The sequence below is a fragment of the Vanessa cardui genome, chromosome 26 (assembly GCF_905220365.1).
Source record: "Vanessa cardui chromosome 26, ilVanCard2.1, whole genome shotgun sequence".
Classification (NCBI taxonomy): domain Eukaryota; kingdom Metazoa; phylum Arthropoda; class Insecta; order Lepidoptera; family Nymphalidae; genus Vanessa; species Vanessa cardui.
In genome coordinates, this window is record NC_061148.1 from 3635725 (window position 1) to 3651099 (window position 15375).

Below are 15375 nucleotides of genomic sequence, written 5' to 3' on the forward strand. Positions count from 1 at the left end.
TAAATCGGCAGTAATTGGTTTTAATTTCATTCCATTGCATTTTCCGATGCTACATCTAATTTGTGTCGTACTATATGTTAGAGCTTCTATTTAAAGATTCATTTGCTTTGTCCACTGTTATTGAGGGTTTGATAGTATATAATTTAATGGAAGTATTATATCGACGACCTCCTTGCTCGAGTAGTGAGTACACCGATTTTCAAGGACACGCCGCTCCGAGGTACCTGGTTCGATTCCTGACTGATTTTAAAAAAATCATAGGATCTAGGTGTTTGCGGTACCGTCGTTATTTTTGATTTTCCATAACACAAGTGCTTTAGCTAGAAAGAAAGAAAGAAAGAAAGAAAGAATTTTTTATTTGTAAGCATAGTTTTGAGACATCAGTGACATAAACAAAACAACAAATAAAAAAAAACAAAACAAAAACTTAAAATAACAATACAATTTAATAATATCTAAGAAAGATTATAAAAAGAGGCATAAATAAAAAACAAAATGCTACTTACATTGGTATCAGAGTAACGTATGTGATGTTGTCTAATATTTATCATTATTATATTATGTACACATAAGTTTGTATACAATAATTGTATAATAAGTACATATTTCAAATTTGATTAAATCTATAACTTAAGTGATAATTCTCTACCAGGTCTCCGGAATGGCGGTTCATACCAGAGTCAGAAAAGGAGGAATTGGGCTTGACTTTCGACGACGATGGGGAGTTCTGGATGGCTTTCAAGGATTTCGCCAGTCATTTTGACAGGTATGATTAATAGATATTTTCATTCAGAAAAATGTAGTTGGCATTTGTTTTTCTCTTTTTTATTCTATAAAGTACAAATTATTGCTATAAAGTGATGTTGATTTTTCTTACATGTCTATAACTGTTACTATCATGTCTATAAAAATTGTTTACAGAGTTGAAATATGTAACTTGAACCCTGATTCCCTGGACCCTGAAGAGTGCCCCGAAGGCTGTACCAAGAAATGGGAGATGTCTGTCTTTGAGGGAGAATGGGTTAGAGGTATGTACATCTAATCTAACAATTAATGAATGCCCAGAATATTGTCCTATGTATCTTAATCAATTTTAATTATTTATTTTACAGGTGTAACGGCTGGTGGTTGCAGAAATTACCTCGAGTCCTTCTGGAAGAACCCACAGTACACCGTCACCTTGAAAGACCCTGATGAAGACGATGAAGAGAATAAATGTACCGTAAGTTTCATTATTACTCAGAATTTAAACTTTAAGTTTGTAAGATATGTATTCAGTAAGGAAAACAAATATAATATCTGATGCCGATTTTTTCATGTATCTTTTCATTGTTAATATTTAATTTAAAATCAAACTAAAAATCCCTGACAATTTCGTTAAAGACCTCTCTCCTATTAGGAACAGGCTAGTATAATGCATATGCAAAATAGTTACATAAGTACTACAATATTATACATTATATATTATAAGTAGGCTATCTGACAAAAACGTTAAGTATGGAATTTAATATGATATATTTCGCCAAACATATGCTATCAATAAAAAAAAACTACTTTCACTGGGTTCCTAAACTTCTATTAAATAAAATAAAATGGATTTTGAAAACCATTCAATAGTTGATTTACATAATTATTATTTATAACTTATTCCAGATCATCGTAGCTCTCATGCAGAAGAACCGTCGTTCCCAACGCCACCAGGGTTTGGAGTGTCTCACTATAGGCTTTGCAGTCTACCGTCTGCCAGATTATGGGCATGTCCCCAAGCCACTGGACATCAACTTCTTCAAGTACAACGCTTCAGTTGGACGATCACAAGCCTTCATCAATCTTAGAGAAGTTAGTGCTCGGTGAGTGCAAATAACATCAACAACAACCTGTAAATATTCCCACTAAGGCCTCCTCTCCCTTTGCTCGGTGGTAGGGCTTTGTGCAAGCCCGTCTGGGTAGGTACCTCCCACTCATCAGTTATTCTACCGCCAAATAACAGTACTCAGTATAACTACAGGCACAAGGGACATCTTAGTTCCCAAGGTTGGGGGCACATTGGTGATGTAAGGAATAGTTAATATTTCTTACAGCGTCATTGTCTATGGGCGATGGTGACCACTTACCATCAGGTGGCCCATATGCTCGTCCGCCAACCTATATAACATAAAAAAAGGAAAAAGTTTGCGTAGGATCTTTAAAATTACACAACGGATTTTGATGCGGTTTTTTTAATAGATAAAGTGATTTGAAGGGAAGGGTCTTGTATATAGTGGACATGGACAATATAGTAACTTTCTAGAAGCCGGGGCGATTCGCTATTTGAATATAAATACTTGAGTTTAGTTATACGTAATAACTTGTAATAGCATATGGCCTAATATATTCGTCAATTTGACACGTCGATTTACATGCACTTGCTTTCTCTGACGCGAGAATCTACAGCGACGAATAGCGTCGAATGGCGCGATAGGAAGCTATTTCTATTGGTTGTGTAAATCGTCAGTAATCGGTTTTATTTTCATTTCATTGCATTTTCCGATGCTACATCTAATTTGTGTCATCTATACTTATTTCTGAAGTGATTGTTTTTTAATTAGAATATGTATAAATAAATTAGTTTGATTTGTTTATTTCATTACTTTTATAATCAAATGTAAATGTAGTGTAGGAGTTGTGATACAATTATAGTTATAATATTTCCATTAAATATTGCAGTTTCAAGTTGGAGCCGGGTTCGTACGTGATCGTGCCTTCGACCTTCGAGCCTAGTGAAGAAGGAGAATTCCTCCTACGTGTGTTCTCAGAGAAGAGCAATAATATGGCGTATGTATAAAAAAATATTCATTTTATTAATACAATATGTAGTTCAAACTTACACACTAGTAAATCATTAAATATTTTTAAATATAGAATATCACATAATTTTTTTATTTAGCCGTCTTTGATCAGGCAAAGGCTTCGACAGCATAGTGACGTTCCTTTGCGAAAGATCAAAATTAATATGAAACTAATAACAGTTACTAGCGTTTTATGTTCGAAATTTAAACGAGGAGCGCAAAATGCCTGGAGTTCTTTTTTTTTAAATTTAATTTGTACTTTTTTACATATACAAGCCCAATTGTGTCTAGTAGTCTATGTATTCTTCATTCGAATATCATTAGAATATATTTTTATATGAATATGATGTTATTTTTTCAGTGAAAACGACGAAGAAGTCGGTATGGGCGACGTTGATGACAGGGTAAGTTGAAATAATAACGTAATATATTAATAACAATGTATAAAACATTAGTTAACATATCATATAATTTAATAATGATATAAAAATTCTAAAATGAGATTAAATAATTAAATTGGTTGGCCTATTTCCCAGTCCACCGACATATTTGAAATAAATTTAAAAAAACTCATGTTCCATATTGTGCTGTATGTAAAAAGTAAAGTAACAGCCTGTAAATTTCCCACTTCTCCTCTTCCATTAAGGAGAGGGTTTGAAACATATTCCACCACGCTGTTTCAATGCGGGTTGGTGGAACGCACATGTGGCAGAATTTCGATGAAATTAGTCACATGCAGGTTTCCTCACGATATTTTCTTTCACCGCCAAACACGTGATGAATTATAATCACAAATTAAGCACCTATATATGTGTGGTGCTTGCCTGGTTTTGAACTCGCAATCATCGGTTAAGTTGCACGCATTCTAACCACTGGGCCATCTCAGCTCTGTATGTGATAGTTTGAACAAATTATTTTATTAATATGGATGACCATAGGAGCTGTGTTAAATGTAAAGTCAGTATAAGACATTTCTAGTTACGAGAGCAGTTCAATCCAAACAAATCCTTCCCTCACTACGCAAATCAAACCTCATATAGTATTTTTTTTTATGGAATAGGTTGGTGGACGAGCATATGGGCCAACTGATGGTAAGTGGTCCCCATCGCCCAAGACAATGACGCTGGAAGAAATATTAACTATTCCTTACATCGTCAATGCGCCACCAACCTTAGGAACTAAGATGTTATGTCCCTTGTGCCTGTAGTTACACTGGCTCACTCACCCTTCAAACCGGAACACAACAATACTGAGTACTGTTATTTGGCGGTAGAATAACTGGTGAGTGGTTGGTACCTACCCAGACGCCACCACCGCCTGCCACCAAGTAAAATTAACTAAAGGTTCTTATAAATGATTGTTCTGTAACTCAGGTGAAAGAAATAACACCGAATCCCGAACCGACGGATCCGATTCGCGACTTCTTCAACCGCTTGGCCGGCGCTGACGGGGAGGTTGACTGGCAGGAGCTAAAGGAGATCCTCGACTATGCCATGAGAGAGGGTGAGTACTGGCATACATATAATATTGCAGACATTCATATATAGAGCGTGTTACAAAATGTAAATAATTTTCAAAATGACCTTGAAAAACACCTATAACTAATTTTGTTGTATGGTGAGTGAGTCAGTGGAAAAGGCGCAAGTCGATGTAAGGAATGGTTAATATATCTTACAGCGTCCGTATCTGTATACTTTATAACGCCAATATTTATGTTAATTGCCAATTACTAGCGTCTATCTATCTATACTATAAAAAAAGGAAATTATGTGTTAATCCATAGTGAATGTTTTTGGTGGTGACCACTTACCATTAGGTAACTCATTTGCTCGACAGTTCCCTACACTATATTTAAAGTATTTTCTTATTTACATTTTGTATGAATAAGATTAAAATTTACATTATTGACAAATGATAAATTTGATAAGCTTTTTAATCTATATTTGAATTTTAGGAATAGATGTTATAATTCTTTTTTTTTAATTATTATGGTCTTTACGAGGGTTACATCTTAAACATTCTGCCAATATTACATATAAAATGAATATTGTGATTATTTTCAATGTTTTTAAATATTTTTAAGGTGACTTAATACAATGTGTTAATTAATAACTTTTTAATATAACATCAAATATATTGCTAATTTATCAATTCAGTCAAGGAATTTTTTTTTCCCCTGACTGGAGTCGTTTTTTTTTTTTAATTTACAAAAATGCCCATTTTGAGCTTTCAATGTGATAACGCTTCTGTGCCACTGTTAATGCCGCTTTTTTTTAATTATTTGGTTCGCAACCGTCCGAAGATAATAATATGTAAGTAAATATAACATATACTTAGAATAACGTAGATTTTTTATCTGTATTCATTCTTTATTTCAGCTAAATTATAGTTTATTATCTGTATAGTTTTTTTTTTGTATTTTATTTTTAATTATTCTAGTAGAAATATCTATATATGATTTAGTCAAAATTGTAAATTTAATGTTATTTTAATTTGCTATTTCTGTTCTTATTTATTTCATACATATATAGTTTTGAATTAGACTTTATCGCATTGCAAGTGAAATGTATCGGATTATATATTTACAGTCAAAAATATTAAATAACCGCTTCGCTCAATATGTCACAAATAATATCCATTATATTCAGATTATTAATATATTTAGATAAAGTGTCGCACTACAAAAGAAAACAAATTAATCAACTATATAATCTTGGTGTGTGTAACGATTATGCAATGTACAGTCAGAGTAAGAAAACCTTCGTCAGTTTTCAAATTCATTCCTCTATCAAGTCTTAAACCTTTTGAAACTAAAGCACTAAACTGACAGCTGAATTAAATCAAAATCAAATTAAACTTACATAGTATGATAACTTGGTTCAAAATAGTGCAAATTCTTTAGACTACGTCTGGTAGTCAATCTTTTTAATGGCGTAATAAAAATTCCATATTTAAATTAGATATCTATCTTCTACTGAATTGTCAAAAAATGTCTGTCAGTGTCATATATTCTCGATCGATAAAGCAGATTATCGTTCATACTGAGCACACGAAAATAGATCTTAAGGTGACGAACCTTTTCTTACCCGGACTGTACATTAGTATGCGTGAATCTAGCGTCAGTCATGATATGACAGACTATCTAAATATATAAATAATCTAAGTTATATTGTAATTATTAACTGAATTGGTTTTATTTAACTTGTCTATTAGTCGTGTTTAGGAATGATTTTGCCGTTTATTTTCGGATCTGATGTGTTTTTTTTTCCGATTCGGTTGTTTTTTTTATATGAATAAGTTTTTTAGTAGTAACCTAATAAGGCTTTGTGAAAGTCTTAGTAGGTATTAAGACAGGCTGTCTATCTATGGTTCTTAGTTCCCATGACTGGTTGTGTGTTGACGATGTAAGAAATGTCTAATATTTTTTAAAGCGCCAATGTCTATGGCCTATATAATTTGCCTGTCCCAAATTAACATATTTTGCTCTCTTTTTTATACTTGCCGTAGTCCTCATGGTTCCTTTCTTGTTTCTTTTGTGGTCCTCTTTTACAAGGATGACATACCCAGACAGACTGGTTGATTGATCTATTTTCGATCTTATCCAAATTAAGAATTTAAGGTAATTAAGAAGTGGTCGCTATAATCTTCATTGTGTTATTATACTGTAAATCATGTGTCTAAACATTATCTCCTTCTATCGCCCCATTCAGTGAGGGATTAAAGCAACAAAATACTTTGCCGACATACATGAGCAAAAATATTTTTGACAAGACCCATAGAGGCCAGACCGGCTTATGTGAGATTCCTATCTAGCAAAAGTAAATGCGGTCTTCGGCACAGGTCGAAGAGAAGAGGCTGTCGATATAACTCATTCACGTTGTCTCACTATCTGTGTGCACTGCTTCTCGACTTCTCAAAAGGGGGGGGGGGGCGTCCTTTAAAATATCCTACGCATTCTACGCCAGTGCGTACGGCAATAGGATGCCATTGCAGCTTCTCGGGATAGTCCAAAACAGGACATTCAAGGTCCCCACCACACGCTTCATGACCCTGGGTTATGACCTCTCTTCTTTCTTTTTAAGGCCCAACCTTCGAACCTCTTCGTCAAATCTGGCTATTATGAACAAATAACATTTTACGAAGCCTATGTACGTCATAACGCCTCCGCTATTCTTGTCAGAATTCTATGCAAGAACTTCTTAAAAAAGAGGAACCCTTAAGACAATAACCCCAATGAGCCCTTACTAAAGAGTTCGATTCCTTTTCAAGTACTTCGAAGTACTTAACTTCTCCACTTGTCAAGGAACCTACCTAACCTACTGGAGGTTTACTACTAGGAACTATATACAATTCAGTAGAAAAAAATGAAGTACAAATTTTACGACATTGTTGATCGCGCGGCAAATAAAACTTGGGTATATGCGGTTGTCCCTTTTTAATTTAAAATAATTTAATTTTCGTTTTGGTCGATTCAAAGTTTAAAGGAAAAGTCTAACAATACTTTTTACGTCCTTATCTTTTTTTTTGGGTATTCCAAAATTAAACATGTATAGTACAGATAACAGAATGATAACCTGTTTTGTTAGGAGTTGGAATTATTGTTTTCTATTAATATGCTTTTTGTGATAATATAAGTATGATTATTATTAATTAGTTAGATTATATTAGTGTATTTGTAGTAAAACGACTATCATTTAAGATTAATTGTGCTAACACACTGTATGGAAACGATGTTACATAATCTATAACATTTTAGTGAATGTTCAGTACATTTTTGAAACTTTTAATAAAATTGCAGTGTGGCAGCGCCTTTATAGTCTTAAGCAATTGTTTTTATTCTGTTATAGTATTATAAGTAAAGTTATAATATCTGATATGTATTGATATTGTATATAATTTGCTATACGATCAATTTATTCCTGCTATATAATTATAGTTAGTAGCTTAATGCCGTTCTTGCTAACCAAATTCGAGAGAGAAAAGTCCTTCCTTCCGAAGGTATATTGATAATGGAACACCTTAGGATGTTTTTAAAACTAAAAAATAATGTGATTATGGATTCCATCAAGTGTCCCTATAATTCAACTTCTCCCGAGATAAGAACATAAGAATAAGTTATTTGGTGGTAGGGCTTTGTGCAAGCCCGTCTGAGTAGATACCACCCACTCATCAGATATTCTACCGCCAAATAACAGTACTCAGTATTGTTGTGTTCCGGTCTGAAGGGTGAGTGAGATTGTAACTACAGGCACAAGGGACATAACATCTTAGTTCCCAAGGTTGGTGGCACATTGACGATGTAAGGAATAGTTCATATTTCTTACAGCGTCATTGTCTATGGGCGATGGTGACCACTTACCATCAGGTGGCCCATATGCTCGTCCGCCAACCTATAACATAAAGAAGCTACTCGTCCAAGTCCGTCGCTAATAGTATGTGAGTGGATACAGAGCTGGCAATGCGCCACGGGGCGGCGTACGACGGCGGGGGGCCTCGCGCGGGGGCGTCGGGCCCCCCGCCGCAGGAGCAGAGCTGCCTCGAGCAGCTGCTCTGCGCGCTGTGCACGCCCATCTGCAAGGAGATCGGCGTCGACCTCCAGCAAGTGGCACAGCAGCAGGAACAGGTCCATCTCACGCAGCCGCAGCCGCAAGGTAACCTGCCTTTACCCCGAATATGTATTAGGAAGGTTATCTATCCTTATAATAAAATAATATTCCGCAGAAATTTTTAACTTTGCCGTTTAGTAAATTCAAATCGTTTGTAAAAAATACATTGGTAGAAAAAGCATATTATTCGATACAAGATTTTGTAGATGATAAAAAAGCGTGGAGTTAATACCTGTTGACTTCCAAGCAGGATACATTAATTGAAATAATTGTATTTAATTAACATGACGTTGTATTTTTTAAATGTTAAAAAAGAGTAACTACTGAGTTTCTTGCCGGTTCTTCTCGGTAGAATCTACTTTCCGAACCGGTGGTAGCTTCACTTAATTGTAAAATGACGATTCAAAAGTGCTTATAAAAGCCTACTTGAATAAAGTTTATTTTGATTTTGATTTTTGATTTATAAAAAGTGCTGTAGTTTTGTTGACATTGTCACAGTGACTTGTCTTGACTTAAAAGTAACCAGTGCCCTTGTGTTTACCCCAAATATGTATTAGGAAGGTTTTCATATATCCTTATGAAAAGTGGTGTAGTTTTGTTGACATTGTCACAGTGACTTGTCTTGACGTAAACTTTCACATTTATAGCACTTGTTGGGTGGGGGCATGTAATAGTGTACCAATGCAAGTTTTGCACAAATTGCTGGATGTTATACCATTTGGAAGGTTGGAAAATCCAACTTTGGCTCAAGTATTTGCTGAAATAGAAACTTATTGAAATTGAAATGGGACCAACTTAGACCCATACTGAGCCAAATGTTAAAATAATTATGAAAATCAGTCCATAGAAAACGGACCATAAGAAATTTATATATACACAAAATGAGAAACACTTCATTTATAAAGTTGGTTAACTTAATAAAAATATTTATATACTAAAAAGTGTTTTGGTTAAAGTTGTAACTTTGTCATAATAAATTGTGACCAATATTTGTGATTTCATGTTATGTTTTAATGTTATTTAAATGTTACAGGGTACCAGACGACGTTGCATGCGCGTACCATAAAAAGATATTTTTTTTTATTGAAATGGAGGCGGTATTAAAATGTCTATTTTTGTTTGAAATAAAGTTTTATTTTTCTTTGTATTTTTTTTTCAGCGCCGTAATATTTCTTTAATGTAATAAAATAATGCTTTCACGTATCCATATTTTGGTATACAAAGCATTTTTTTGTATGTGTATTGTTTGGAACCAAGATTGGTACTTGTCCCCAATGTTGGTTACCAAACATTTATGTTTAAGCTTTCGCTACTAACACTGTGATGTAAGTATTATCAAATCACGTTGATAATATTTATATTCTCACGAGCTTCTGTCCGCATGATCGATTGGCACTCAAAAATGGGCATTTTAAAGTTTTTAAATTAATTTCGCAGTCACTATTCTAAGTCACCTCCATTTCCATAAAATTGTTAATTTTATAGAGACGTAAGTTAAATAAGACAGTTTTCTAAAACTAAACAAAATATTTATAGAGTTAAAAGACAAAAATTGTATAGAATTATTGCATGGCCAAAGTTTGGCCTTGTAGACCACATTGGATTGAATATCCGAAATTAAAACAATAATAAGAAGACGTACAAACGTATCTCATATTATAAATACGACCAAAACTGAGACTGTATGATGGAAGTGTTCCATTATTAACAGTAAGGTTAAAAACTTATATTAAATATATTTGACCTTGAAATTGTACTATCATTGCTTTCAATGAAGATTATTAAATATATATTTGTTGATACTTTAATCGAAAAACATATGATCTTTTAATGATTTTTTAATGTGTAATATAAAATTATTTAACCCAAATACGAAAAAGTAACGAAAGAAAACATCTTATTTAATTTCGTTTCGAAATTGTATCTCTATTCTGAAGATAGTTTGTATGAGTGTGTATTGAATATTGCAGAGCTGCAAGGTGAAGGTTTCTCCAAGGATGTCTGCAGGAGCATGATCGCGATGTTGGACAAGGATAACTCTGGCGGTCTCGGCTTCGAGGAGTTTAAATCTCTTTGGATTGACCTGAGGCAGTGGCGGGTAAGAACATCACTAAAAAAATACTTTCTTTTGCATTATGATGACTTTTGACTATATTATTCTTGCTATTTTTTTATGTTATATTCTTTATTGCACTATAATATGTGTATACAATGATTGTACAGTTAAATAAGTACAGGCAAAGGTGGACTTATCTCTAAAAGAGATTTCTTCCAGTCAACCTATGGAGGTGAGTGACGGAGTGATGTAGCGGGCAAGATAGTGCAGACTAGTATAGAAAATATATAGAAAAATATGAAAATATAAATACATACATAAATAAAAATAAAATAAATAAACATACATAAAAATACAATGCACAAAATACATATACTACGTATATTATTTATATATACTATTTTTATCAAATTTTTTAAATTTTGTTTTAGATTTTTTTCATTTTTATTTTTGTTATGTCAACGCTATGGCTAGTACAGATGAAAGAAACAAGGGACATAACATCTTAGTTCCCAAGGTTGGTGGCACATTGACGATGTAAGGATTGGTTAATATTTCTTACAGCGTCATTGTCTATGGGTGATGGTGACCACTTACCATCAGATGGCCCATATGCTCGCCTGCAACCTACAGCATAAAAAACAGCCAATAATAATCGTTAATATAAGGCTGATAAAATTATCTAATAAACAAAGTAATGAAAAATATTGAAAGTAAATAAATCAAATGCTACCAAATCATAATTAGCTATAATGTTAGTATTTATCTAAGGAAACTAATACAGCACAAGACGCGTGATTAGTGAGCGGACGCTCACTAACTCTCCACACAGTCCTCTTCAATTTTATCCGGTCTTATTTTAGGTTAAGAATCAGTGAATAAATTATTCGCAACGACAGTTTTTGACCAATTTTCAACGTAATATATTAATCTGACAGTAGTTTTGTAACAAAGTCTCTCATAATTTAAATAAAACTAGTTATTACGGATTTTAATCGCGTATATTAATTATTTTGGATATCCCGACGTTTCGAGCACTTTACAGCGTTCGTGGTCACGGGTAGATGGGGTCAGTCTAGTCCAAAATAATTAATATACGCAATTAAAATCCGTAATAACTAGTTTTATTTAAATGATTAATAATCGCGAAAATTTAAGACAACATTATGTCTCTCATAATGTTATAGGATGTTGTAAATTAATTGGTCGCATGAATAAGTTCACGTTATGCCAATTTAATAGTTTATTTTGGGTTTGGTCTTAGAATGGCCATCATCAGAGCTATCATTGAATGCGTTGCTATCCTCTCCACATTATATAGTGTAAATTAATGTTCGGTGTTCCTTACCATATTGGATCGTGTAAATTACCGTTCGGTGTCCGTTCCAGGCGGTGTTCCGCTTGTACGACACGGAGGGGCGCGGCGCCGTCCCGCAGCAGCACTTGCGTGACGCACTGCACTCGGCCGGGTACACGGTCAACGCGCACACGCTCAACGTGCTCGCTCACAGGTACAGTACACCACACAGGAACAAACAACAACAACAACAGCCTGTAAATTCCCACTGCTGGGCTAAAGGCCTCATCTCCCTTTGAGGAGAAGGCTTGGAACATATGCCACCACGCTGTTCCAATGCGGGTTGGAATACACATGTGGCAGAATTTCTATGAAATTTGTCACATGCAGGTGTTCACTATGTTTACCTTCACCGCTGAGCACGAGATTAATTATAAAGACAAATTAAGCACATACATAGTGGTGCTTACCTGGGTTTGAACCCGCAATCATCGGTTAAGATGCACGCGTTCTAACCACTGGGCCATCTCGACTCTTACAACACACAGCGCCACTCAATCAAATCGAATCAACTGATGCTTTATAACCTGTCATTCAACTAGACATATCTGAGCTTCCTTGGTTGGTATCGCTTTCACAGTCTCGACAAAAACAATAGTATGTAAATTTCCCACTGCTGGTCAAAGCCTCCCCTCCCTTTAAGAAGGTTTGGAACATATTCCACCACGCTGTTCCAATACATGTTGGTGGAATACAAATGTGACTGTGAAATTACACATGCAAGTTTCTTTATTAATATTTCGTTCACCGCCGAGCTCGAGATAAATTATAAATACAAATGAACAACACATAAATATTGAGTGGTGCTTGCCTGGGTTTGAACCCGCAATCATCGGTTAAGATGCACGCGTTCTAACCACTGGGTCATATCGGCCCTATCTTCCCAGTATCATATAATGTCTCTAACAAAGACCATTACATAAAATCATTTGCATGACTCCCACCCTGGTATACATAGATAATAGTGATCCAGTACTAAACCTCAGTAGTAACTGTTTTAATATACTTGTGTATATACAGATACAGTTCAAGCGACGGTTACATACAGTTCGATGACTTCATAATGTGCGCTGTGCGACTCAAAACCATGATCGGTGAGTGACTTTCCTCCATTTAATGTTAGCTTTTTAATTTAGTAGCATTATATTATGTTGTAGCGTAGAAAACTATCCTTTCTAAGTAGTCAAAATCAAGAGACTATATTATGTTTTACATTGTTAAATTCAAATTGGTCAAGAAAACTCTCCTCGAAAGGGAGACTCTTAGCCCACTTGTGGGACATTTTATTGTTAAAATAGATAACGAAAGAATACAAATAAAAGAAAATCGACTCAAAAGTACTAAATTTCCAAATAGTATTCTTAGTTATCATAATATAACCGAATTTCAGATAAATAAATATTATTATCATTATGTATATGTATGTACTATGTAGTTAATAGCAATACATATGTCAACAGAAACAAGTTAATTATAGATAGTTATCCTAATTAGCAATTGTTATTTGTTCAAATAAAAAAGACAAACAACCCAATAATTAGTAGCTAAATAGAGAAGCTTGAAAGATAGTTGAATGCAAGAAACAAAACAATATAAGTAGTTTATTGAATATGAAATAAAATTTAAGTATCCCATAAAGTAGTCAATTATATAAAGTAGTACAGTAAAGTACTTTATTTGTAATTCCAATAGCATGCATACTGTATGATATAGTTTATATGAATTAGTTTTAAATGTGTGTTATAATAAAACAGCAAACAACGAACCGCTTGAGAATCTCGAGCGCGAACTGCAGAACCCGTGAGCGAACAGACGGACGCCCGGACATAAGTATTAGCATATATATATGTGGAAAAATTCAGTGTTATTTGTATGTTGTAAACAAACTTTTCATCTGAGTAACTAGCTCTCCTTATTGGCCATGACATATATATTTTTGTTTAATTAGCTTTGTTTACATTAATTACAAATAATATTGAACACACACGTGCCTCAAACTAGCACACACACAAAGGCTTGAAGGAGCACAGACTGTTAATATAAACATATAATAACTTTTTCAATTTAATTACAATTTCACACGCTAGATGGCGCTTATCAGTGATACCTTCAAGCCTATTTTTGTAACCTATTATTATTTGCAGCTGTTATAGAGTATTTTGACGTATATCGTATAGTAGTTTTTAGTTTCTTTTTTCTTTTATTATTATAAAACGGCCCGCAGATAATAAACACAAATTATAACGAGTTATTTGTGGGTATATATTGTTAGTTAATATTATAGTTCTTTATATATAAAACTTATAATGAAAGAAAATACCCCACAAAAAGCTCACTCCTGCACTAATATGCTTACTAACCTCAAAAGCACTTCCGATATATGCGAGGTATTAATTTTTGTTATATTTTTCAGAAACCTTTAAGGGGAGATCTTCAGGGGGTGACTACGCCACTTTCTCCCTCGACGAATGGCTGAATCGCACAGTATACTCCTAAATATGAATATATGCCTTATTATATTAATCTAAGGTCTAAATTTGCACTTAATTTGCCAAATCATTTTAATGTTGTATCGTCACAAATAATTGTATCATTCGGTGTTTGTTTTAAAAGTCAATTACGGGTAATGTTTTTTTGGCATTTTATTTCATTTCATAATTCGACGTAAATTAACTTAATTACAGATATATGTAAGTGAATAAAAATAAAGAATAACAGTATTTTTGTATCCACCGATTTTCCATTCCAATTTTAGTCAGAAATTAGTCATGAAATAGTTTGCTGTGCGATAAAGCGAGGAGCTTATAAGAATATGTATTTACAGAGTTTACAGATAATAAATGTTTATCAGAATCGAATATATTTATGTTATGAGCACTCAGTTTGACTCGACATGCATTTTTGTTGCAAGTTATTTATATGACAATTTTTTTTTACTTATATTTATAATGTTTATCCCAATATGAGATCTGAATAAATATGTTATATTTCCTCGAGCTGTTTTTACATTTTCTAACCCCTTTACGTATATTAAAAATTAGAAATCCTACATTTCGTATGTTAATGATCTTTTCTAAAACTTAAAAATGGAAGACAAAATAAATATTTTCTTAACTGTATTTTGATTACTGATCACAAAAAAAACTCGTCCAGGTTTTCTAAAATATGTTTAAACGGATACGGAAACGGATTTTTTTATGGTATAGGTTGGCGGACGAGAATATGGGCCACCTGATGGTAAGTGGTCACCATCGCCCATAGACATTAACGCTGTAAGAATTATTAACTATTCCTTACATCGTCAATGTGCCACCAACCTTGGGAACTAAGATGTTATGTCCCTTGTGCCTGTAGTTACACTGGCTCACTCACCCTTCAGACCGGAACACAACAATACTGAGTACTGTTATTTGGCGGTAGAATAACTGATGAGTGGGTGGTACCTACCCAGACGGGCTTGCACAAAGCCCAACCACCAAGTATAGATACTGTGTAGAACACGAATCACTTTTATATAAATTCAAGTGT

At 33.9% G+C, this 15375-nt stretch overlaps 1 protein-coding gene across 7 annotated transcripts in view; it reads left to right on the forward strand.

The window, feature by feature from the left end:
* Positions 1–14838, forward strand: part of LOC124540864 (calpain-A-like) — a 57894-nt gene extending 43056 nt beyond the window's left edge. For 5 of the 7 annotated variants that reach the window (XM_047118648.1, XM_047118650.1, XM_047118649.1 and 2 more), the window contains 12 exons: positions 653–766; positions 922–1028; positions 1113–1222; positions 1654–1850; positions 2707–2814; positions 3190–3232; positions 4202–4331; positions 8279–8479; positions 10405–10532; positions 11880–12001; positions 12868–12941; positions 14261–14838. In XM_047118648.1, the coding sequence (XP_046974604.1) occupies positions 653–766; positions 922–1028; positions 1113–1222; positions 1654–1850; positions 2707–2814; positions 3190–3232; positions 4202–4331; positions 8279–8479; positions 10405–10532; positions 11880–12001; positions 12868–12941; positions 14261–14343 (1417 nt within the window). In that variant the 3' untranslated portion in view covers positions 14344–14838. Of the gene's footprint in view, positions 1–652; positions 767–921; positions 1029–1112; positions 1223–1653; positions 1851–2706; positions 2815–3189; positions 3233–4201; positions 4332–8278; positions 8480–10404; positions 10533–11879; positions 12002–12867; positions 12942–13601; positions 13678–14260 lie in introns of all 7 variants that reach the window. The other 2 variants (XM_047118646.1, XM_047118647.1) reach the window with 2 other exon arrangements.
* The last annotated feature ends 537 nt before the right edge of the window (positions 14839–15375 follow it).